This window comes from Oryza glaberrima, chromosome 9 (genome assembly GCF_000147395.1).
Source record: "Oryza glaberrima chromosome 9, OglaRS2, whole genome shotgun sequence".
NCBI classification, from domain to species: domain Eukaryota; kingdom Viridiplantae; phylum Streptophyta; class Magnoliopsida; order Poales; family Poaceae; genus Oryza; species Oryza glaberrima.
Window position 1 is genome coordinate 17,828,108 of NC_068334.1, and position 24,114 is coordinate 17,852,221.

At 42.2% G+C, this 24,114-nt stretch overlaps 3 protein-coding genes and 1 pseudogene across 3 annotated transcripts; 1 reads left to right on the forward strand and 3 right to left on the reverse strand.

Annotated features, from left to right (window-relative positions):
* Nucleotides 1-7,839: 7,839 nt before the first annotated feature.
* LOC127785394 (protein PIN-LIKES 3-like) lies at nt 7,840-13,074 on the reverse strand. The gene is made up of 11 exons (XM_052312829.1): nt 12,811-13,074; nt 11,372-11,549; nt 11,185-11,264; nt 10,979-11,103; nt 9,984-10,105; nt 9,640-9,858; nt 9,434-9,526; nt 9,261-9,361; nt 9,051-9,103; nt 8,745-8,933; nt 7,840-8,327 (listed from the first exon to the last, which is right to left on the reverse strand). Exons 2-11 carry the CDS (start codon nt 11,504-11,506, stop codon nt 8,203-8,205), a joined length of 1,242 nt encoding a protein of 413 aa, XP_052168789.1. The 5' UTR covers nt 11,507-11,549; nt 12,811-13,074; the 3' UTR covers nt 7,840-8,202.
* A 2,026-nt stretch (nt 13,075-15,100) lies between these two features.
* LOC127784366 (splicing factor U2af small subunit A) lies at nt 15,101-16,808 on the forward strand. Its single transcript, XM_052311604.1, has 2 exons — nt 15,101-15,216; nt 15,393-16,808. Exon 2 carries the CDS (start codon nt 15,753-15,755, stop codon nt 16,599-16,601), a length of 849 nt encoding a protein of 282 aa, XP_052167564.1. The 5' UTR covers nt 15,101-15,216; nt 15,393-15,752; the 3' UTR covers nt 16,602-16,808.
* A 729-nt stretch (nt 16,809-17,537) lies between these two features.
* LOC127784365 (heat shock 70 kDa protein, mitochondrial-like) lies at nt 17,538-20,757 on the reverse strand. Its single transcript, XM_052311603.1, has 5 exons — nt 20,561-20,757; nt 20,350-20,420; nt 20,185-20,263; nt 19,189-19,755; nt 17,538-19,064 (listed from the first exon to the last, which is right to left on the reverse strand). The coding sequence occupies exons 1-5, from the start codon at nt 20,633-20,635 to the stop codon at nt 17,802-17,804; spliced, it is 2,055 nt and encodes a 684-aa protein (XP_052167563.1). The 5' UTR covers nt 20,636-20,757; the 3' UTR covers nt 17,538-17,801.
* A 1,258-nt stretch (nt 20,758-22,015) lies between these two features.
* On the reverse strand, nt 22,016-24,074 carry LOC127783812 (cinnamoyl-CoA reductase 1-like; annotated as a pseudogene).
* Nucleotides 24,075-24,114: the final 40 nt, after the last annotated feature.

A 24,114-nucleotide genomic window follows, 5' to 3' on the forward strand; every position in this document is an offset into this window, starting at 1 on the left:
ACCACCACTCTTTATCAAACTTGTCCACCACGTGTCGTTTGCATCGTCCTTATCGCCGTCTGTAGATTTTTTCATTCTAAAAACTTTAATTCGTTTACTGTTTGATACTATCTTCCTCTTAATATAAAAAGTTTTAGAGTTGAAAACAATAATTAAAAAAGTAGCCAAAGGCCGTGTTTAGTTCACTCCTAAGTACCTCCAACTTTCAACTTTACATCACATCCAAAACTTTATACATACATAAACTTCCAACTTTTTTCAGGAACTAAACACAACCAAAGTTAAATAGGAAGATGTTGTGATTGGTTAAGAAGGGTAGGAAAAAAAATGAATGATGAAGGATTATGATTGGTTGAGAAATAAACATTGGTGAAGAAATTATTATATTTTAGAATAAATTTTAAGTGCTAGAAATTATTATATTTTGGAGACGGAGGAAGTAACTATTTAATCCTTGTTTGACGCCTTGACGTTGTGAGATGGGCTGTTATTGTTGTTGCATATATATATATATATATTTTGCCGTCCAAGCTCTAGACTGATCAGTCCAATAAATGATGGTTAAATCCAAGTGTCACAGTTTCATATATGTCTATAGGGAATAAATAAATAATTTTGGTGCATACATCTGAGATTATAACAATATTACTCTTAAAGTCTTGAAACCATAATACAGATGTGCTATGCTGAGAAATCGCAATTTAGGTACTGGTTTGGATTATCACACCAGTCTGACATGACAAGTAATTGTTTGGAATATATATATTAGTATTTTTTTCAACATAAATAGGCAGTTGAGATGTAATAAATATTTTTGTTCAAAATAGTAGGATGGTACATTGAGGAGGTGTGAGTGTGACAGAATGAGCTCCATCTGTACAGAGAAAAATTAAAGCAGAGTGACTTCACTATTTTCAGTTTTGCAAGCAGTGACTTCAGCTAACACATTTGCACGTATTAACTGCATTGGTACAGAAAAATGAAGACGGTGAATTTATTTACGTGGAGCAAAACACGGAGAAAACGATGAAATTGTACTGGATGCATCTGCAATTCTGCATCCTGCTGACACCTTATCACTGGAGCCAGCAAGAATATACTGAACTTTTCCCGTGAAAAGTGAGAAGAATATATCAATATACTCAGTGTTTATCTGTGTTTTCCTTGAGAAAAAAAACAGAAGGAATTCACTACAAAATGAACTTTGAAGCAAGATGGACGTGATTATTATGATCAATTCATGTATAAAAAAATTCATGTCAGTACTCATATTCCCAAAAAAAAAACCAATTAATTCAGATAATTTATTTGGCTGGGTACACAATTCAGATTAATTTTGTACTGCAGGGATTAGCTAAGTCCAAGCTAACATAACCTAACCTACTTGTGAAAACTAACAAAATGCTCAACAAGAAACAAAAGACAAAGAATGTTTTTTTTTTCAATAAAACTGGGTGAAGAGGAATCACTCAGAATTAATATTTGTAAGTGTCATAATCATCTTTAGATACATACACATTAATTCACTGTAATTTCTAGTGTGAAATATTTCTCTTGCCGAAAGCGTGCAACCATTGCATACTGTGATGTTTGCGTGCACTTATTGACCACTTTTTTCCCATAATAAACAGCAAAGCAAAGTGAGAACAAATGAGCATTGTAACTTGCTCCAATATATTTTTTTTCTTGATGGCCATACACGCCATCCTTTTCTCTTTAATACAAAAAACAAGCCGTCTATTTTCGTGTATCTTCACCTTCTGACTTTCTTCTGTTTTAGTGCGGCCAAGCTTATCCATGAGATAGAAAGAAAGAAAAAGAAAATCTTTATCAAAAGTAACCCTTGTAAAATAAATTTTCATTTCTTGAAGCAAGCATTGAGAAGAAGATAAGAACAAGATTTAGCCACAAATTTCCAGGGAAAAAAAAATCTTCTTTATGCTAGAGAATGGATGGAATCTTTTTGTTATTTTAACATGCTAAGTGAGAGACGACAGTGAGTAGATGTGTGGTTCTAAATCCTCCTCCACTGTGGTGTGGTGTTGTTGCCTTGCAAATCAATTATTGGTGGGGAAAACTGGAAAAGGTTGGAGAAAAATCGACCACTTATATTGACTGTTTCTCCTGTTTATGTTCTGAATATTTTTCTGAAGAAAAATAAAGGAAGGGTGTGTTTTTGTGTCTAGGGGGTATGCACAATTGCGCATGCTAATTAGGTAGTAGAGCATTTTCTCCTGTTAGGCAGACATTTGTTGGAAACTATGTACTTATTGACAAATACTAGTGTGGTGACACACTATTGAGTCACACCCTCATCAAGAAATTGGTCCTATTAGGTAAAGGAGAAAAAAAATGCTATACTCAATTAAAGTGATATGATATTGTTGCTTCAATTGAGCACACCAATAGTGTAGGGACTTATGGTGGAGCCAATTGGCATGTCAATTCCACACATATAAAAATAAAACAAAATGCATTAATGCAATACAACAAACTGTAACAGTCTTTTATGTTTAGAAGAAATGGACGCTCTTTTAAGTAGAGGGTTATTGTCAAATCACAAGAGAAAGGAAAAAACAAAAGCATGATTACTACTGGAAAAGAAGGAAAGGAAAGAGAAAGGGAAAGCAGCAAGGAAGGAGGGCTCACCCCCCATGTGAGCTTCCCCCTGAAATTTGATAAATTCCACTTATCTTTTTTTTTTTTCACAACAGCCGGCCATCCATGATGGCTTTTGGAGCCTTGTAACCTAACAATCCGTTCCTGATTTTAATACCACTAGACTGCTATTACATATCTCATTTGGCCAAATTAATACAAGCTCAAATGCGATTATTGCACATGACACAAAATTAAAGCCCTTTTAGTTTGTTCATCTGCAATTTTGTTTGCTCATGAACTGTAAATTTATCTACGGTTTTACTTTTAACCTCAAAGTTTTGTGTTGCTGCTTTTTCTGCTCGTGAGCTCCCGGCTTTTTATTGGTTTGTCGGTGTAAAGATCAATCATCTTTCGACAAAGCTCCCAACAAACGGTACAATCTTCGTTTCACCTAGGGAGTTTAGACTCTACTCTACCTGTTACTAAATATAAATATGTACAGGAATCAAATACATAATATAAATATTTCTGAGACATTGACTCCATTATACAGGAATCCAAATATTTTTAGGCAATCAGGTGCTCAGTAGAGAAATCCAAGCAACTCAAAACTCAAAATTAATCAATAAGATAAATGCAATGAAATCTTTTCTATCTATCTTAACGTTTGCCACTGAGAGAGGTAGCTAGGTGGGTACGTCTGTACCCCCAAAATGTTTTACACAATACTAGTATATAATTTTAATACGGCAAAAATGTACTTATAATTCATACACAAATAAGAGCTATTCAAGAAAATTAAAAAGTCATTTGCATGAAGAAAGATTTCAACTTTCACAAATCAATACAATATATATTAGTTTGATAATTTATTGATAAATATCACTATTTTCTTATAGCGCCACCAAATCAGAGTCTGAACCCATGACGAAAATCCTGGCTCCGCCACTTATTTTTACTACTACAAATAACCTATAACCTATAAAAGTTTATATTTAACACAGTAGCTGCTGAAGGAGTAATTACCACCCTGACTGAAGACTCCTTGTGATCATCTGCTCCAATGTGTTTTCAATGCGGCCAACCTAGTCGTAGACACTCCTAGCTAGGTTCACCACTTCACTGAACATCTTTGAGAGAGAGAGAGAGAGGCCGTGTTTAGTTCACCCCCAACTTTTAACTTTCCATCACATCACATCACATTCAAAACTTTCTTACATTCTAACTTGTTTTTTTAAACTTTCAACTTTCCTTAAATTTTTAGCTTTTTTCAGAAACTAAACACAGCCAGAGTAGTAGTAAATGCGAGCGGCAGTGAAGAGGGCAGTCGCAAGTAGCAGCAGTAATGAAAGGCGTTTCCAAGAGGAAAAGGATGAACCCGTGGATGCAATCACTCATGAGATGAGCAACGTAGGGCCGTCGTCAATGAATGTCCTTTTTCTCCAAGTCGCCAACTGTTTTCTGCTCCATCGCCTCCGATCCGGGGAAGACAGTACAGTACAGTACAGTATAGTTACAGTCACAAGCCGCCGCAAGATCGTCGTCGTAGTAGTTGTTGTTTCAGTCTTCAGAGGCCATGTGAGTGTGGCCCAATTCAAGTTAGATGAAAATAAAAATTAAGATTAAGCTGAAGTAATAGTATGCAGACGAGAAAGTATGAGTTTTAATTATTATAAACTTAAAGTTGAATTTAATTGATATTTTAAAGCAATTTTTATATAGAAAGTTTTTTAACGAAGCGTATTATTCAGCAGTTTGAAAATCGTGCTATAGAAATCGAGATATAATCTGCATCTCAATCAGAAATGAACGGGTAACGGGTATATGTTACTACTAGATGTTAATCGAGGATTTGTCCGGACCTCTGTAAATTCCGAATGTCCTTGCCGGATCTATTCGTTTATTCCTGCTACATTTCTAAAATTACAATTTTGAAAAAGAAATATTTGTACGAAATACATTGCCTAGACCCTTAGTTCTAAACTACTCGTCCACTTCAGATTATCTGTCATCCTAGTATTCAGATTTTTTTAATCAAAATATCACGTTCCAAAGCATTTTTTGGTGTGAAGCTTGCCAAACAACAAATAATCTGAAACGAAAGGTTGTACCTGGCAGGTTTATAATTTACTCTCCCCTTCCACTTATATACTCCATGATGATAGTTAGATCATTTTTGAACTAACAAACGTCGTATATAAATAAAAGAAGGGAGTATATTGTTTATCTATTTTATAAACAGATCGATCATCTGTTAGCCATCGTCCTCATTTCACCTTAGAAAAAACATGCCTGGAAGGAATAGACTGATCCCACGCAAAAAAGATTAAAAGAAAATAAAGGAAATGGGCTGATGGCCTGATGGGTAGAGGAAGCTGCACCGCAAACCTGCACTTGTTTAGCCCATTCAGACAGGTAGCTGTAGCTCACTCCATTAGTGGATAGAAATAAGTCCACTTGGAGTCCCTTAATTATAAAGATCCATAACCCTAAACCATAATACCGGATATCTTGATCCATCCAACTATTAAAACCGGTGTAATTTGACTTTCTCGATGGTTTTGAGAGTGCTTTTCATTGACATGGCATGTTGACCTAGTCCGACTTGTGTTGACATGGCACCCTAATCACAAAATAAAAATGAGGCCCACATGTAAGTCACAAAGAAGAAAAAATAAAAAATTGTAGGGCACATGTGTTAGTCCCCTTCTCCACTCTCTAGTCTCTATCTTTTCCCCAACCATAGCAATTTCTCCCATATGGGCGGCGCAGCTGCGCAACCACGTAGCTCAAGTCTGGATCCGGCGGCCTCGTCCTAGCATCGTCGCCGCCAAAGAAGGGGGAGGGATCCGCCGCAGCGGTGGAGGATGTGGTCATCAGGCGACGATCGGCGGGGAGCACAGCTTGTGGTAAGAGTAAGTAGGGGTGAAAACGGTACGGAAACGGACGGAAACAACCTTTATCGTTTTCGTTTTCATATTTTTTTCGGAATCGGAATCGGAAACCCCAGAAACGAAAACAGAAACGAATATTATCGAAACCGAAAACGGAGCGAAAACGAACCGGCGCTGATACGGTAACGGAAATTTATCGGAATGCAAAAACCCCTCAAACTGAGCTTCAAACTTTTGTCAAGTCCAATTCTCAAGTCTCAACAGTCAACAATTCATCATAAAACACAATTATATGAAATCGTCACAACAGCAAAATATATTCTTCTATAACTTCATATAATTTGCATAACAAATATTTAAAAAAAATTACATCAAAACACCCTTTATAAGATATATAGTATACACTATTATTCAGTGCTATACTGCTAATCTGCTATGAGCTATCACTCCATCATCAGTACATAGTTCATCAATTGTTTCGGTCATCACACAACAGCAGCACACATCAATCCATCAGTACAGTACTTGGATCAATCACAAAACAGCTACTTGCATTTGATGATTCCATCATAAATCTACAGCACAAAAGAAATCAAATCAATGGTTTAGGCTCGTCGGCACGTCGCTGGGCTGTTGGCTGCTGCCGCTGGGCTGTTGGCTACTGCCGCTGGGCTGCTGGCTGCTGCGACTGCGAGGCAAGGCGTCGTCGGCTCCTTGGTGTGGCTGTGGCGTCATCGTCAGTGGTGGTAGCGGCGGTGAAACAGTGGGACGGCGCTGCGGCCGCGAGACGGCGCTACGAAACGGCGGGACAGCGTCGCGAGATGGTGGCGGTACGAGACGGCGAAGACGGTGGGGGCGAGGTCGCGAAGAGCCGAGGACGGCGGACCAGCGGTGGCGCGGGCGCCGGGCGGTGGGCGCTAGCGGTGGGCGGAGCGCAATGCTTCGCCGCCGGCTCGCGGTCTCGCAAAGTTGCGATGCCGTGTGGTTGTCTCTCTCCTCTAGGGTTAGCCACTATTTGGGTAGATGCCGCGATTTGGGTTGGGCTTAAAACTTGGGGACGAGTTATAGACTATTGATTCTATGGGCCTTTTTAACTTCGGAAATTCCGATAATTTTTCCGGAATTTTTCCGACCGATTCCGAGTTCCGACGGAAACTGCTATTATCATATTCAATTCCGTTTCCGAGAAAATATTTCCGTTTTCGATTCCGTTTCTGAGAAATTCCGAAAAAATTCCGACCGGCTGATTCCGTTTCCGAAAACAGGCCCGGAATCCGGAAAGTTTCCGTACCGTTTTCACCCCTAAGAGTAAGAAGGGGGCGGGCAGCCTCACCCTGGCATCGTCGTCATTTGAGGAGGTGGAGGGATTAGCTGAGGCGGTGGAGGATGCGGTCGGTGAGTGGCAGAGGATGCGGAAGGCGGGCAGCATAGGGCGTGGTCGTCGAGCGACAGTCGGCGGGGAGCACTGCCAGTGGTAGGAGGAAGAAGGTACAACTTCTACAGTGGCCACTGCTAGATAACACCGCTACGCGAGGCTCGTGAGCACTGTGGCAGCCATCTGCCGCCCCCTCGCCTCCGAAACATCGTGGCGGCGGGGGAAGGCAATGCTCACACTAGAGGAACATGCGGAAACCAATGGCAAGGGGCAACGGGATGGGTCAAGGGAGAGGGTGGGACTCGTCGGTGGGGGGAGGAGAAGTAGGGAGGAGCAGCATGCGTGGAAGACCTCACCAGAGCACGATAGCTTCCTTTTTGTGTTCGCGGATCCAGTGGGATCTATTCTCTCCAGCTCATGATAGTGGACGAGCTCGAGGAGACTTGCCAACCGACGGCCACCACCCAACTCCATCTTCTCGTCTCCGTGCGCTAGTCCCTCCGTCCTCCCACCTCCCATGCCACGCCACCGGCAGGCGCCACGGCATTGAGCTCCATGATGACGGTGCCCATGACCATGCTACTCTAGGCGAGGGGCATGCTACGGCAGTGGACTTGGTGACGGAGGGCTCATTGTAGCCGGGTGCCTAGAGGACTGCCCTACCGTTGCCCGCCATTGCCCCACTACATCCTGCAGATGCTATGTAGCCGAGAGGAAATATGATGATTAAAAGGAGACATAAGCAAAGGAAGAGAAGAAAGAGAAGAGTCACTAACACGTGGCCCCCACATGCTGACTCTAACATATTGGACTAGGTCAACGCACCACGTCAGCAAAAACCATTAAAAGAGTCAAGTTATACTGGTTTTAATAGTTGGGAGGGTCAAATTATTCAGTATTATGGTTTAGGGATACGAATCAGATTGGACCTGTATTTAAGGGAGTCAGAGTGGACTTAGCGGATAACCGTTTCTCGCTGGATCCTGGGCCATCCCGGCCCGGCCCAAATATCGATTAATTTAGCCAAAATGTGGCGGCAAACACACACGCCGAATTACAGATAGTAATACAAATCACAACATTATTTGCTCGGAATGAGACAACGAACACGAACGCCATGAATTGCCTTAGCTAGATGTCGCGTTGCATCTTCTCCAGCGACGCAAATGCGATGCAGCAGCAGCCGCGCCGCCCTCTCGCCGGCGTCATCTTGCCCGGTCGCTTCATCCTGTCTCGCCGGAGGAATGCACCGTACGTCTCGCCGTCGTCGTCTCTGAACCCCCTGAAACCTCCTCACGCCGGCACGCGGCGTCCGATCGATCGATCGATCTATCACGACAGCGTCCACATGAAGAACGCCGACCACACCGTCACCGCGACGGAGGCGAGGGCGTACACCCACACGAAGATGACGGAGCACTCGCTCTCCCCCACGCCGAACAGCTGCGTGATGGTCCCTGAACCAAAAACACACACACCAAGATTCAGTATTAATTCTTCAGTTGACATGAAGATTCAAGATGAGTGGGGTAAGAATTACGATTAGCCTCTTCGCGCTACAGTGCCACCTTGAAACCCACAAAATCCCTCGTCTTTTTCGTGGGTTCTAGGGTGGTACCGTAGAACGAAGGGGCAAATTGCAATTCTTCGCTGCTACAGGGGGCTGGCTGTAAATATGTTGCCTACGTGGAATGCCACATCGGCGGTCAGCTCCGGTCAAATAAGATTTGGACCTACTATAGTCCATTAAACCAAGATAGTAGAACTAAATGTGCAATTTTCAAGTGTATGGATCTAAGTAGCATTCGCTCTCAAGTTTAAGGACCGGCCATGTATTTTACGTATTCAAGATTATTCCATTCTTTCTTTCCTACCAATGTTCATCGCCGGCGGCACGGCGTACTGAAGCAATAGGATGAACTGGTAGAGGGGATCAGGGTGGATGAGGCCCAGGTGAACCGCCGATTTGACGAGCAAGGTGCCAAGCGAAGGGAGAAGAATGTATCTGACGACGATTACGCTCGCTATCACTGAAGGCTGGACGCTTGCTTCTCCTCGTAATCCTGGAAAAAAAGAGTTAATGTTTCAGGTCATCAGATTAATGGCATTGTTCTTTTCGTCAGTAAAATGTACTGGTATTTCTGTCAGGTTGTTTAGTGTGAGAATAGTAGCATGCTTACCATTGAGGAGGTTCCCTCCCATTATCAGTGTGACAGATGGAATTGCTCCTCCACTGTGCAGGAAAAAAAAACACGTAAAAATGATTAGAGATCGGAGTTAATCCAAAAGGACAAAATGAAGAGAAAAAGGCAGCATTATCATTGATCAATAGGATTTGGAACACCATGAAGAATGTTCAGAAAACAATAGAAATGATGTGGAGGTGTTACCCTATTAGATCAGCTGACTCATGAATGACACGAAGAGGAGCGTTTTCTCCGATAATAGCATTTCTAATTAGAGGCGTTCCTCCAATTATAAACCCAATAATCTATACAAAATGAAAAATGATACTCAGCATAGTTTTATAACACAATGTTAAAGTTTGTAATACTCAGCATACCACAGCAATGGTTGAAGGAGCAAAGATCTTCTTGAAGTCAATTGCTCCGAACATTGATGATACAAATCGCTTCGCTCTCTCTGACAATGTGACCTATGAAAATTTAAAGTTTATAATTCAACAAATTGTCATAACAACATTGTGCACTAAAACAGTGTACAACTTGAACTTGTAAAAGGTAAATATTTCTTCCAGCATTAAGAGACCTTAGTTTTGCTTGAAGGTACACTTGAATTGGATATTAAAGGGAGTGTGCATTGATTGTTATCGTTTGGGATTGATAAATTCTCTTCTGACGCTGTTCCTGTACTGCTCCCTGAATTGGATACTTTTGTATCATTTGTTCGAGCATTACCTTCATCAGCCACTTTTGAAGTGGCTCGCATAATGTTATACGCGACAGTCCACAGAAAGACAGCACCAAGCTGCAGCAAATCACTGACGATTGTGACACCGGTGTTCTTAATCACAATTACAGCTCACAAACATAAGACAGTTGCATCGACTATCTGCAGAATATTTTAGATACAAAAAACAGATATAGCCTTACAGCCATTGAGAGTGAAGAATACGCTAATCCATAAGTGTGACAAACATCAGGTGCTCCAAACGGGCTTCCTTTCTCTTTGCAAAGAGCAGGAATGATGATGAGAAAAATATTGCCCCAATTGCCTGCATCCAACCAAGGGAAATGATCAACGTTAGGCACCGGAAGAAACAAAACGAGGGTTGTAGTATTCTAAGGTGTGATTATTCAAGTTCAGTTAGTCCTCTAAATTGTCCCATTCAATGTTATCAAGTATCAATTGACTACAGACTCTTAGTAAGGTGTAACTGTCCAAGTTCAGTTAGTCCTCTAAAGTGTCCCATTCAATGTTGGCAGAAAATATTGTACAAATAATGTTATAAATCCTCGACATGTTCAATCATGATCTTGTCCTAAGATCTCCTTTTTGTTACATGTACGGTTCAAGTCCAGCAGAGGTGGTTGGTTATCAGTATTATGGCTAGTACAATGGTCCAACAGGACTACCTGATCTATACCATCTGAAATATAAAGACAGCCTTGTCTGTTGTACTCATATTGGCTGATTTGAATTGTGTCAATAATGGCCTACTGGGATGCTGGGACACCTTAAGATTGGATAATTGGAGGTACTGGTAATGACTTACTGTATACATACAATTGATTCTCAGCTTTTCCATTTGGTTATCCATGAAGAGGTAATGTTTTTGACAATGACACTTGCATGATGCGTTGCATACTCAGATTGACATTGATTTGTAGTAGTACTATAAACTCCAGAGGAATAACCAACAGAAAATAAATATAAGAGTTTTATAACTATAAGTGGAGCTTTGCATAAGCATGAGAAGCTAGCACTTCATAAAGCAAAGAGTTTTCCACACTAACATACATGGGCCCAAACATCCACACAATAAATATGTATGTGAAGGATTTGTACTATGTTTATCTACTATAAGGGCATGAATTTTAAAAGATATGTGCTGTCGATTTACAAGAGCAGAGGAACTCCTAGTTACCAGCAGAACAGCAACCCAAAATGAGGCCTCTTAGCCTAGCCGGTGCTCTGGTGACATGTACCACGATCCATCCAAGGATTAACCCAAAGGTACAAGCAAGAAGAATATTCACAGGCATGAACCACCTGCATTGTGGGTAAAAAGAAAATAATTGTTTTATTTCAGTTGTTCAATGACAGTTTGGCAAAGAAACATGGGAGACTTACAATTTAGCCAAGCTTTCCAATGTGATTGTTTGTGCTAAATAGGTCGCAACAAGAGATGGATTAAATACATAAAATACTATCTGCAGGCAAAAAAGTTTATTTATTCAGAGATGATGTATGGCTTGTATTAGCAAAATATTTACTACAATTTTGCACAATTGAATTTACCCCAATCACCACAACTTACATTGTTTAGATATTTCCGTGCATCTTTGTTCAGTATGCCAACAAAATCAGTTGCCAGGAATGATCCAACACCAGTAACCAGAAGCATGTTCAGAACCGGCACACATGCTGTAATAAAGAGCTCCAGGAGGCCCATGATTGTTGTAGCTTAGTTCAACAAGCAGTCACTGTTCCCTGTCCTGAAAAGTAAAACCATCAAACATGCTAAGTGCATCGCAACTAATAATAGTTCTCATGTTTCATGTCGAGAAATGCGTATTTGATCGTCTAAAAGATAAACTTCTAAAATAAAAAACGTTTTTTTTTTGCTACAATGATGAGAAAGGACCATTATTGGACCAAATGTCATGTCCATGGTACAGAGATTGCAAATTGTACAGCTCCAATAATTCTACTACATGCGAAACCAAACAAGTTTTAGAAGAAGGGCGAACTACCAGTCTACCACAAGGAAGAAAAACTAAGGGCTAGAGGATAAATAAACTAAGAAGTTGATTTTTTTTTTATTTTTTTAGAGCAGGGTATTTTTTACCCGGCATCTACATCCAACCGGATATATGCGGCCATTTAAATTAGGAACTTAACTCCGCAAACAACTTAATCTGAAATTCAACCCAATCTGAAATTCGCTTCTATGGAGATTTGAACTCAGAACCTTAGGGTACTGCTCAGGTCACTGCAACCACTAGGCTACAAGAAGTTGATGCAGCAAAGTATCACAAGATTAGCTTTTAAAAAGAGCAGGTAACTGAGATTCTCCCAAAGGAGAAGAACACTACAGGAGCATGTGAAATGAGCTTCAGAGTTTCAGACTTCACATGGTTCCGATCCACCCCTATATCGATATGCTCATCCATGCAAAGTGCAAGATCAAAACAGCTTTGAACTGAGTCAATGCAAAGCGCAAGATCAAAACAACTCCAAGGAGTCAGTCAACTGTACAAAATACTAGAGCTCGACTACCTTATCTCTAAACGACTTACAGAAACAGAATCGGGAGAATAGGGAGGAATCCTAAATTCCTAGCCTAATTCATATGGAAACTTAATTTTAACAAACTCTAACATCAACTCCAAGTGCATGCAGCTCATTCGCACAGCCGTGCAGCAAATGCCATCAGTAGCCTGATCTGATCGTCGCCGACGATGGAGCTTGCACTGTACTATACTATTTACTGACAAACTAAACTGTAGCTTACATCTGCCAATCATCTAGCTCTGACTGATGACTGATCGAATGAGCACACTCCAATAGGGAGAGTACTATAGCTTTGACTGAAGAACAATTTTTCTTCTTCTTCTTCTTTTTTTTTTTAAAAAAAAAAACAGATGCAGATAGGAGATAGCAACGCGCGCGGGCACACGTCGGAATCGAGATCTCCTCCGGGATCATGCGGCCGAGGAGGAGGTCGACGACGGGAGGTGGGCTTGGAACGCGTACCTTAGCTTCGTTCTTGCTGGCCTGCACGCGCCGCCGCAAAACCGCAGCGGCCGCCGCCAATGAAGAAGATGGAGGGAGATGAAGAAATTAAAGCGCGCGCTCGCCTTCGATTCCGAGAGAGGAGAAAAGCCACCTGGCCGATACCGGCGGAGCTCTGCGCCGGCGGCGGAGGTGGCGGCGGCCGACGATTCCGTGGCCGCCTTTTCTTCTCTTCTTCTCCAGCTCGGGCTCTCGAGGGTGTGGTTCTGAGGCTTTTCTCACTGAAGATTATATATATATTGCTCGTTCGAGTTCAAAGTCGTCGAAGCTTGTCTTGAAGTGTGGGATCGATCTCCGCAGAAACGTGCCGTGTATGCGTGCCGGTGACTCAAGGAGGGTTCGGCTTATCTGATACAGGTGATTATTATCTTGATATCTTGTCATGTTTTGTCTTTTATTAGTATTGATATTGTTGACTTTTTTCATATGAGGTTTGTCCATTTGCGTCTTATTATTACTCCTTCCGTCTCTAAATAAATATAGTTTTTAGCTAGTCAAAGTTATATTAAGAAAGAGATTAAAAAATACTATATATATGCAATACGAAGAGAAAATGAGAAACTTAAGTTATTGGACTAAAATTATATTATTTAGAGACAAAGATAGTAGTACAAAAGAACAATGTAAATACTCTATTTGTCCAAAAAAATAATAATTTTATCTTTAATCATAGGTGTTCAAAAATAAGATAGAGTAAAAAAATTGTCTCTGGTAGCTAAGTGATAGGTAAGTGTGTCCTGAAAGAATAAAATTTATCGATTTACTAGTCAAGGGTAGATTAAAGGGACGAGAGCAAACTTATTTTGGGACAAAACGTAGATGCTAAGTTATTTTTGGGACAGAGAGTACTGTCTATTTTGTTGTGACTTGTTTTATCATTAAATGTATTTTACATATGACTTATATTCTTATTATATATTTTCTTTGAATAAAATGAATGACTAAGTGCTCATTCGAAATGCAAGTTTGAAAAAACATAAGAATATCATTAACACAAAACTATGCTATGAATACATATACAGAACATGAAAACACAAGAATCTTCGAAAAGAGATTCATCAAGCAGGATCACAAAGCGACTCAAGCGAACAAAGGAAATATTATTTCATCAATAAACCTTCGAATATTTTAAATTGTATAATACTATGATATAGAATTATACATGCTAGGGTGCAAAAATATAATAATACAACGAACTAAAAAAAAAGAAGTTTCCAATGGAGAAAGTTTGAATAATACTGGAAACGCTTAGTATCGGACGTCTGACGTATCGTGAAAAATCGGATGGGAAACTACTATCCCCATATCCACTTTATATATCCATTACATGACATAATGATCTTTAAAATATTTTTTCTCCTAAACTACTTATCCAATCGATGATATGATCACACCATTATATTTTTTATAATTAAATCTTTACAACAAGATATCACATCATTACATTCCGATGAAAGAAAAGTATATGTTTCAATCCGTTAAAATTTAATGTTTCAGACACGATAGCAATATGTTTCAACACATGTTTTCATTATGTTTCATAAAAAAAATTTAAATGTTTCGATAACTGAATTTTTTATTTCACCATATATGACCTAATGTTTCATAAATGACCGAGAAAAAGTATGGGATGTTTACGCCACTACTCTCTCATGCCATTCGATTGGCTTTCTCCCCACACCATACATGTATGCATGTATTTAGTGATCTTAAAAATACTTTTTCTTCCAAACTATTTATGCGATGAGTGATTTGATCATACCGTTGAATTTGTTATAATTAAATCTTTACAATAAGATATCACATGACTATATTCTGATGAAAGAAAAACATATGTTTCAAACAATAAGAACTTAATGTTTCATACGTGATAGCAATGTTTCACCATGTATTCTAATTGTGTTTCACAAAATTTTTATATGTTTCAGAGGTTGATTTTTTTTGTTTCACCATGTATAACGTAATGTTGCACCAACGGTCAACTGAAACATTTGACCGTCCGATTTTTTTTATATCATCGGGCGTCCGATTTGTAGCTCTCTCCGAATAATACTCACAAGAAGTATAACTACTTTGCCTTTAATGGGCTACAAAGCCTGAACATGTCAAAGCCCAAAACTTCTACCCCGAATCTTTCAGAACCGGCCCAGCCCACGAGCTTAACCCAAAAAGCCCACAACAGCAGGAACCTTCTAGTATTCTCCCGTCCAGCGCATCTGGACCGTCCATACGACAACCGACGGCTGGATTTCCCTGGAAGGCCTTTATATGCGCTTCCAGACGCTACTCGAAGCAGGAAACCCACCACCGAATTCGTCCGTACTCCTCCTCCTGCTTCCCCTCCGGCGACGGCGGCGCAGATCTCCGGTAAGCCTCCTCCGTCTCCGTTTCCCGCGTCCGATTGCGTATGTCACAGCGGTTAGCGTAGTAGTGGTAGATTTGATTCGGATTTGGATTGACTGTTCCTCTCTCGGTTGTGATGGATGGATTGATTGATGTTGTATTTTTGCGTGTCTTATTATCTATCTATCGATTCTTATCAGGTTGGAAGTTAGGGTGTTCATCTTGACACAAAATCATGCCGAAATCAAACTGTACCGAAGCGAAAATAAGATATGGATTAGCTCTCCTTCCAATTGATTTATCGTTCTGTCAATATTGATCCGAATACGAAAATTTTAAGTGCTGTTATTTTGAAGGTTTCGGAACCGGAATTCGGAATTGCAGTAGCAGTGGATGCCTTTATAAATCAAGTTCTTGTCCTTGGCTTCAAATACTCGATGTGTTTCTTGGCTAATCCTAATCCCTAGCTGCTTGTGTGTTGCGTGTGCAATTTCTGACCCTTTTGTGGTGGTGTATATCAACAGAGAAATCTCTAGCTTTTTCAGCGGCGAAGCGAATCCATGGCCGAGCACCTCGCTTCCATCTTTGGCACGGAGAAGGACCGCGTGAACTGCCCCTTCTACTTCAAGATCGGCGCGTGCCGCCATGGCGACCGATGCTCCCGCCTGCACAACAAGCCGTCGGTCTCGCCGACGCTGCTGCTCTCCAACATGTACCTGCGTCCGGACATGATCACCCCTGGAATTGATGCTCAGGGCAACCCCATCGACCCTGAGAAGATCCAGGCCGACTTCGAGGATTTCTACGAGGACATCTTTGAGGAACTCAGCAAGTACGGCGAGATCGAGAGCCTCCACGTGTGTGACAACTTCGCCGACCACATGATCGGCAATGTGTATGTTCAATTCAGGGAGGAGGATCAGGCCGCCAGAGCGCTGCAGGCGCTGACGGGGCGGTATTACTCCGGCCGCCCTATCATTGTCGAGTTCTCGCCGGTGTCCGATTTCCGGGAGGCCACCTGCCGGCAATATGAAGAGAACAGCTGCAACCGTGGTGGGTACTGCAACTTCATGCACGTCAAGGAGATCGGCAGAGACCTGAGGAAGAGGTTGTTTGGGCACCTGCATAGGTCCCGGAGAAGCCATAGCCATGGCCGGAGCCGCAGCCCGAGCCCGTACCATTACCGGAGGGACTATGATCGGAGGAGCTCATCGCGGTCCAGGGACCGCGACGATTACTACCGTGGAGGTAGCCGGAGGAGCAGCGAGAGGCACCGCAGCAGCTACGACAGCGATGGCAGCAGGCGGCGGCACAGGTCCAGGACTAGGAGTCCTGTCAGGGATGGTAGCGAGGAGAGGAGAGCTCAAATTGAGCAGTGGAACCGTGAAAGGGAGGCTGCACAAGTGTGATCTCTGGATTAGTTGCTGTTTGCAATGGCCCATGTTTCTCATCTTGTACTGGTAGCCCTAGATTAAATTAGCATCATATCTTATCTTAATGATCTGAGCTTGGATGTACTCGAGATTTTCCTTACTGAACTTGAATTTTCTGTCAGATGCATGTGTTAACTGGACCTATTTGGTGTTAAATTATATTTGTACTGATGGTTGTGTGCTTTCGGTTTTGTTCAGCATTCAGTATGTTTTTGTGCATGTGGTCAGGACTAGCTGAATGGTTGAGTAAATCTCGAGTGATCACGATCCATAATGCATTCCCCATTCGGTAGTATGCTATTGTGCATGTGATCAGGTCTAGCTGCAGTAGAATTTGTTGACTTGTAATGATAATTGCAGCTTGGAGCACCAATTGTTTTTTGTTTTCATTCAGAGGTTTCAGCACGTTGCATCTTTTAGCACCTGTTAGTGAGATGAAATGATTTACAGGTGAGATCATTTTAAGCTATCATTCAGATGTAGTAGTTGATCATTCAGACGTTTCAGTATGTTGCATCAGTGCAGGTAAAACTAAGATGCAGGTGGGAAGAGCGACATACCAGCTATATTTCTGAATTTTCTGATGTTTCGGATCTTTTCATTTGTAACCTCTGAACTTATGTTTCGCATATTTTAGCACCGTGAGTTGTTATGATACACTGCCGAACTACACATCTTCAGCGACTAGGAGCAAGCTAGCAGCGGCCTCGTCCATGATACCAGTATATGTTTCCTATAACTGATTGTTCCACTGATAGGATATATTGCCTATTTCTCATATCTCAGACAACCGAAGAACCCACAAAGAAGACATCTACTGCAAATAACAATCATCTGAACGAAAGAGCTCGATAACAGATGACAGGAAAAGGAAAAAGAAAAATCATGAACAAAAGGAACATGAGAAAGAAATCAGGGAGCACAAACATGCACAACAGATTAACAGCACTGCAAATACTGAGCAAGCTGGACATCTGACGAAACATAATGAAATATTTCGTGGATGGCTCAATTAACCAATGAGTTTGTTCCCGCTCACAATTTATCAGCGATTCTCCGCCCAAAAAAGCTACAGGTATAGCAACCCTCTTATAAACCTAAGAAACCAGGGGTGGGTAAGATGTCAACTTCCTATTACATGAACAAAAAAAGGTAGAAACTAGATGTAGATCAAATCTACATCTTAGCTTCCTTAGCAGCATCCTGGTATTCAGCCTCAGGAGTCTGGTCACCACCACTGCTGCTGTTGCCGCCGCTGCCACTGCCGCCACCGCCACCTTGTTGCATGTGCTCTCCAATCTTTGAAACTGCCTTGTTTGCAGCCTCAAGCTTCTGCTTGATCTTCTCCAAATCATCCTCAGCCATTGCTGCTCTTAGATCAGATACAGCAGACTGAATCTCATTGGTGACTTCAGCAGGAACCTTGTCCTTGTACTCACTGACACTCTTCTCAATGCTGTAGATCGTGGTGTCTGCAGAGTTCTTCAGATCAATCAATGATTTCCTTTCCTGATCCTTCTGAGAATGTAGCTCAGCCTCCCTCACCATCTTCTCGATATCACTTTCAGACAGACCGCCTGAAGACTTTATAGTGATTTCTTGCTCTTTGCCAGTGGACTTGTCCTTGGCTGACACCTTGACAATACCATTGGCATCGATGTCGAATGTGACCTCAATCTGAGGCATACCTCTTGGGGCTGGTGGAATACCTTCAAGCTGGAACTCACCAAGAAGCTTGTTGTCTGTGGCCATCTCCCTCTCACCCTGGAGCACCTTGATTCCAACCTGGGTCTGGTTGTCTGCAGCAGTGGAGAAGACCTGACTCTTCTTGGTTGGAATGGTTGTGTTCCGGTTAATTAGCCTTGTGAAGATGCCTCCAAGAGTCTCAATACCAAGGGAGAGGGGAGTGACATCCAGCAAAAGGAGCTCCTTCACATCACCCCTCAAGATGCCACCCTGAATGGCAGCTCCCATGGCAACAGCCTCATCAGGATTGACACCCTTGCTTGGTGTCTTGTTGAATATCTGAGAAACAATATCCTGAACCTTTGGCACCCTCGTCATACCACCAACCAGTAGAACCTCATCAATGTCTTTTGCAGATACGCCTGCATCCTTCAAGCAGTTCACACAGGGGATGCGAGTTCTCTCAATGAGAGACTGCACAAGAGACTCGAACTTTGATCTGGTCAAGGTAATATTGAAGTGTTTTGCACCAGTGGCATCAGCAGTAATAAAGGGGAGGTTGATTTCAGTCTGCATGGTTGAGGAAAGCTCGACTTTGGCCTTCTCTGCAGCTTCCCTGAGCCTTTGCAAGGCCAACTTATCCTTGCTCAGATCAATGTTGTCAGACTTCTTAAACTCACTAACCAGGTAGTCAAGCAATGCACCATCAAAGTCCTCACCACCAAGGAAAGTATCTCCATTGGTTGCCTTGACCTGAAAATGGTACAAAAAGTTATGATCAGCACACATGTGGTACAAAAAGTTATGATCAGCACACATGTTCAACAGATATGCTTAGGTTTAGAGTATATGAACATGCAATGAGAAAGAAAATTACCTCAAAAACTCCATTGGAGATCTCAAGGATTGATACATCAAATGTGCCACCACCCAAGTCAAATACAGCAATCAGACCCTCCTTGTTGTTCATCCCATATGACAGAGCTGCGGCAGTGGGTTCATTGATAATCCTCATCACCTCTAGCCCGGCAATCCTACCAGCATCCTTGGTAGCCTGGCGCTGAGCATCATTGAAATAAGCTGGGACAGTGATAACAGCCTTGGAGACAGTTTTGCCAAGGAAAGCCTCTGCAGTTTCCTTCATCTTGGTGAGAACAAATGCACCAATCTGGCTTGGGGAGTACTGCTGCCCACCCATCTCCACCCAAGCATCACCATTAGGTCCCCTGACAATCTTGTAAGGCACCATCTTCATTTCCTTCTGAGTCTGTGGGTCATCAAAAGTTCTACCAATCAAGCGCTTAGACCCACGGACCGTGTTCTGGGCATTGGTCACTGCCTGCCGACTCGCGGTTATGCCAACCAAAAGATCACCATTCTGGTTCTTGGCAACAATGGAGGGTGTCGTCCTTGCGCCTTCCGCATTCTCAATCACTCGTGGTGTCTGCACAAACAGATTCATTACTTCTATAACAAAGCATGGCTAGTTCAATATTAACCGAATATATAGATACCAAACTAAAAGAATGTAACAGTAAGTCAGAATATCCTGTTAATCACAAATTAATTCCACACAACAACTATATTCATCACTACTATACTAAAGCATCCATAATTCACTAATAACTGAATGTATCACTATCCAATTAAAAGAATTTCATGACTAGTCAGAATATCCTATTAATCACAAATTTAATCACAAATTGATCCAATTCAGAATATCCTATTAATCACAAATTGTTCCAATTCAACAACTATATTGCAGTTCAAGATATGCTACTGAATCAGCCACCAATGGACGCATCAACTGTTTTACAAACAAGAAAAGATAACAAATTTCGAATGGAACAGGGAAAGAAAAAAAAGACCACACCTTCCCTTCCATAACGGAGACACACGAGTTGGTCGTTCCCAAATCGATCCCAATAACATCCGCGGCGGCAGGCTTTGAGCTGTACACAGAGCGAATCCAATCAACCACCCATCAAGCGCAAAGAAGAGCAGTTGAGATCGACACAAAAGACGACTACTAAATTACCTGAACGCACGAGCCACTGATCCAAGCCTGGACAACAGAGGAGACGCCGCCGCGTGACGGGCCATCGGAGCCTGGTCAGATCAATCAAACAAACAAAATATATTACATGAGATCACCTCAACCATCGCACGCAGGCAAATCAACACTACAGATCCCAAAATAATATTACCACTTCACCAAGAAAAGAAAGAAGAGCAGAGAGGGGTGGAACCTGAGAGGCGGCGGAGGCGAGGGCATGGCCGGTGGACCTGGCCAGCCTCGACGCGATGAGAGATCCGATGGCCATGGCGGCGGCGGTGGTGGTGGCGGCGGAGGTGGAGAGGAGGAGGAGGAGGCGGCGGCGAGATCCGGAAAAACCCTAGGCGGGGTGGCGGCGAGGGCTTCGCTCTTAAACCCCTCGCGGGATGCGGCTCTGGCTTGCAGGAGGGGAAAGAAAGGCGCGGCCAGGGGCATTTCCGTCATTCGGTGGGGTCGGGTTGTGTGACTGACGGTGGGCCCGGGGGTCGGGGGTCGGGGGTCGTGGGGAGAAGGTTCTAGACCGCATCTTAGCTCTCGATAGGTGGCGAAGTCAGAATAATTGTTTGAATTTGTTTTTTCTTTTTGCGAAGGAATACTGGTAGTAGTGTTTTTCTTGATGAAGAATGCAACAAAACAAATCAAATGCATCTAGCGAAGTTTGATTTCAATCCGACAGATATTACGGTAGAACTGAAAGAATACCCTGATCAGGTTATACCGAATTCGGGTCTAGCCGCCTAGGGTCAGATCGGTAGAAAGTTGATTTTTTTTTTGAAAAAAATACATTTTTTTGGATGCTCTCACCGAATCGAATAGCATGAAAATTCCGAGCTCTATTACATTTGCCCAATGATGAAGATTTCAAGCAAATGCAGCCCATTAAATCTCCTAGGCCCAGCTCAACATTTGGCCCATAAATTCCATGATCCATCTCACTAAGGCCGACTTTCTTGTGCTCACTTGCAAGACACACCAGATGAACCTCTGCTTTCTGAGGCCTCCAAACCCTCTCTTCTCTAACTGAATTTTTGTTTACCAGCATTCGAGGGTCTGTTTGGAAAGCTGAAGATTATGAAAGAAGTTGTGATTGTTAGAAGCTTTTCCAAACAAGATTTGCTCTGGTCCAACAAAAAATATCTCGAGATATGGTACCTCACGCTAATAAATCGTTTCCGATCATTGGATCTACCTGGACAGGACATTGTTAGATCCAACGATCAGAAACGATTTGGTACCTCGAGGTACCTTTTGTTGGATAGAAGCAAATCTCACCCAAATTACTCTGCAGCTATAGAATTAATAAAATGAACTAGAAACTAGCTCTTTCAAAATCTCATAAGCTAGTTATCAAACTGTTTCTCAGAAATAAACTCTCCATCCGTTAGTTACCGTGCTGGAGTTTTAAGACCATAGGAATTAACACTTCTCTTGAAGAAGTGCTACCTGCTGCTGCATAGAGCATCAGAAATGACTGCTATAAATCACAAGCAGTTTTCCACGGATCAACAGGTTGAGATGAAAGCCTGAAACGGATGCATATACACTGAGCACAAAGCTGCATCTGAATCCTGAATGGAGCAGAGCAGCTGAGAATGAGGACAGAAAACACATTTACTGAAAAAATGTGTTTCAGTGACAAGTTCAGTGTTCACTCCTGGGTATCAGGCATACGGTAAACATGGGGAAGCCGGCAAGGTTCATCGTCTACAAGGCCTGCCTTCTTGTAGGATTCGACGCTGTCGGCGAGCGTCTCCTCAAGTTTCCTAGGTTTCCAGCCCAACTTTTTCGGTTTCTCCGATGTCAATTCGACCTTGTTGCCCACATCAACCAATCTGACCAAGGAAAAAAAAAACAGAGAGAGAGGAGCTGCTCAAATCGTGTTCATGTTTTGAGCACAAAACACTTAGGGCTTGTTCCCTTCGTTGAGAAAAAAACAACTTACAAAACTATGGTAATACCAAATTTTGGTAAGTTAAAGTTAGGTGGTGTATGGCCTGAGGTTTTGGCAAAATTTGGCAAGTAGCTGCAGTTACTTAAACGAGTAGCTGCAGTTAGGGTACATGCTCTTCATCAAATCCACCAAATCCTTCATGTCCATTTGGTCTTGAGCACATATGTACCTCTCACATGGCCCTGACTTGTCATACATGATACACTAGAAGTAAAGAATCAGTGACATCACGGACATCCACTATGGGCCAAAAATTGTTGTTCATAACATCAGGGCGTCCTGGATTGCAACCAAAAATCCAAAACTAATTTAGTCAGCGTACAAGAGGAAATACGTGTTAGAAAGCTAGAAACTACTCCCTCCGTCCTAAAATTAATTGACTTTTGTACACGAATCTAAACATAGGATACATTCAGATTCCTTTACACAAATTGATTTATCATAGGACGAAGGGAGGAGGGTGCCTTTGAGGGTGAACCTTTCATGATGTAGAGGAGAACTCTGCTGCTGGTGTTGAGTTGCATGGTATGCAACAGTGGGCCAAAGACAAGGGCAGGGCAAACTGTAATGACATGCAGTCCATTTTTCTCTGAATATTCCAGGGCTATCTCTTCAGGTTCGGTCTTGGCAAAGCTGTACCAGTTCTGCCAACACAAGAATATATTTGGAGGTCAATAAATTAGTCCCCGAAAGATAAATTAATGCTGCACGAAGAACAGTTTAATTTGCAATATCTGACCTTATTTTCTCTGCAGAACTCCTTGTCTGACCAGCAAGTCTCATCTCTCACCCTGTCTTGAGGCCAGCTCGGGTAAAGCACACAGCACCAATGGAGGAGACCATGACGAGTTTCTGAACACCGGAAGCTGAGCAACCCTCGAGCACATTTTTGGTGCCTTTCACAGCAGGAACCATCATCTCCTTCTGCATGTATATATGATCACCAGCTAGATTGTAAGATTGTAGAAGAGTTATTGTACAAATATATATTTCTTTAGAGAAGGGTATTTTTTATCCGGCATCTACATACAATCGGATATATGCAGTATTTAGTTACTTAGCCCTTTAAATAACCAAATCTAAAAGCTTTTTTTAAAATTGGAAACTTAGCCCCTCAAATAACCCAATTTAAAATTCGTTTATATGGAGATTTGAACTCAGAACCTTAGAGTGCCACTCAGGTCACTGTAACCACTCAGGTCACTCATGTCCTTTCATGATTGTACAAATATATACTTATCGGACACGTATCCTATTCGGTGCTGCATATGCAGTAAGTGTAACTGACACGTGGGTCGCACTTGCACCAAACCCAGACCCAGTGACCCACATGTCAATGACGCATGTTACGCATATCAGGGTTCACATATCACATATCAGTGACACCCACTGCATATGTAGTGCTGTAGAGGATCCCGCTCCACACTTGCCTATGGATCAACCGTCTCGTCTTCCAGCACCGAAGTGCCGGTATGGAAGACCCCCTCGCAGCCGGCGAACGCCACCGTCAGAGTGTCGCTGTTGAGCTCGTCGGCCTTGAACAGGTGCAGGTTCCCCGGAGCCAATGTCCAGCTGCTTCAGAAACGCGTCCCTGGGATCATCTGAAACAAGAACACGTATAATCACCATACCTGACCTGACAACAAAGGAAAAAATCGATGAACATAAGCAAATATACTGACGTGCAATTCTTTTTGCGCGTTTGCAAAAAGCTGAAAAAGATGAACATCCGCAAGAAGTCGATCGAGAGGTCCATGCCTGGGTCGGCTGCAACACAAAACTACAAAAGTCCATCG

What these genes read in the sequence shown, in the direction of transcription:
- LOC127784366 (XM_052311604.1), top strand. Translation starts at nt 15,753, where the DNA reads ATGGCCGAGCACCTCGCTTCCATCTTTGGCACGGAGAAGGACCGCGTG.
- LOC127785394 (XM_052312829.1), bottom strand. Translation starts at nt 11,506, where the DNA reads ATGGGCCTCCTGGAGCTCTTTATTACAGCATGTGTGCCGGTTCTGAAC. An exon ending in TTGGAAAGCTTGGCTAAATT is followed by an intron (nt 11,104 to 11,184) that starts GTAAGTCTCCCA and finishes CCCACAATGCAG; the next exon opens with GTGGTTCATGCCTGTGAATA. An exon ending in GGGAGGGAACCTCCTCAATG is followed by an intron (nt 8,934 to 9,050) that starts GTAAGCATGCTA and finishes CTTTTTTTCCAG; the next exon opens with GATTACGAGGAGAAGCAAGC.
- LOC127784365 (XM_052311603.1), bottom strand. Translation starts at nt 20,635, where the DNA reads ATGGCCATCGGATCTCTCATCGCGTCGAGGCTGGCCAGGTCCACCGGC. An exon ending in TCGCCTCCGCCGCCTCTCAG is followed by an intron (nt 20,421 to 20,560) that starts GTTCCACCCCTC and finishes TGATCTGACCAG; the next exon opens with GCTCCGATGGCCCGTCACGC. An exon ending in TCAGTGGCTCGTGCGTTCAG is followed by an intron (nt 20,264 to 20,349) that starts GTAATTTAGTAG and finishes CTCTGTGTACAG; the next exon opens with CTCAAAGCCTGCCGCCGCGG.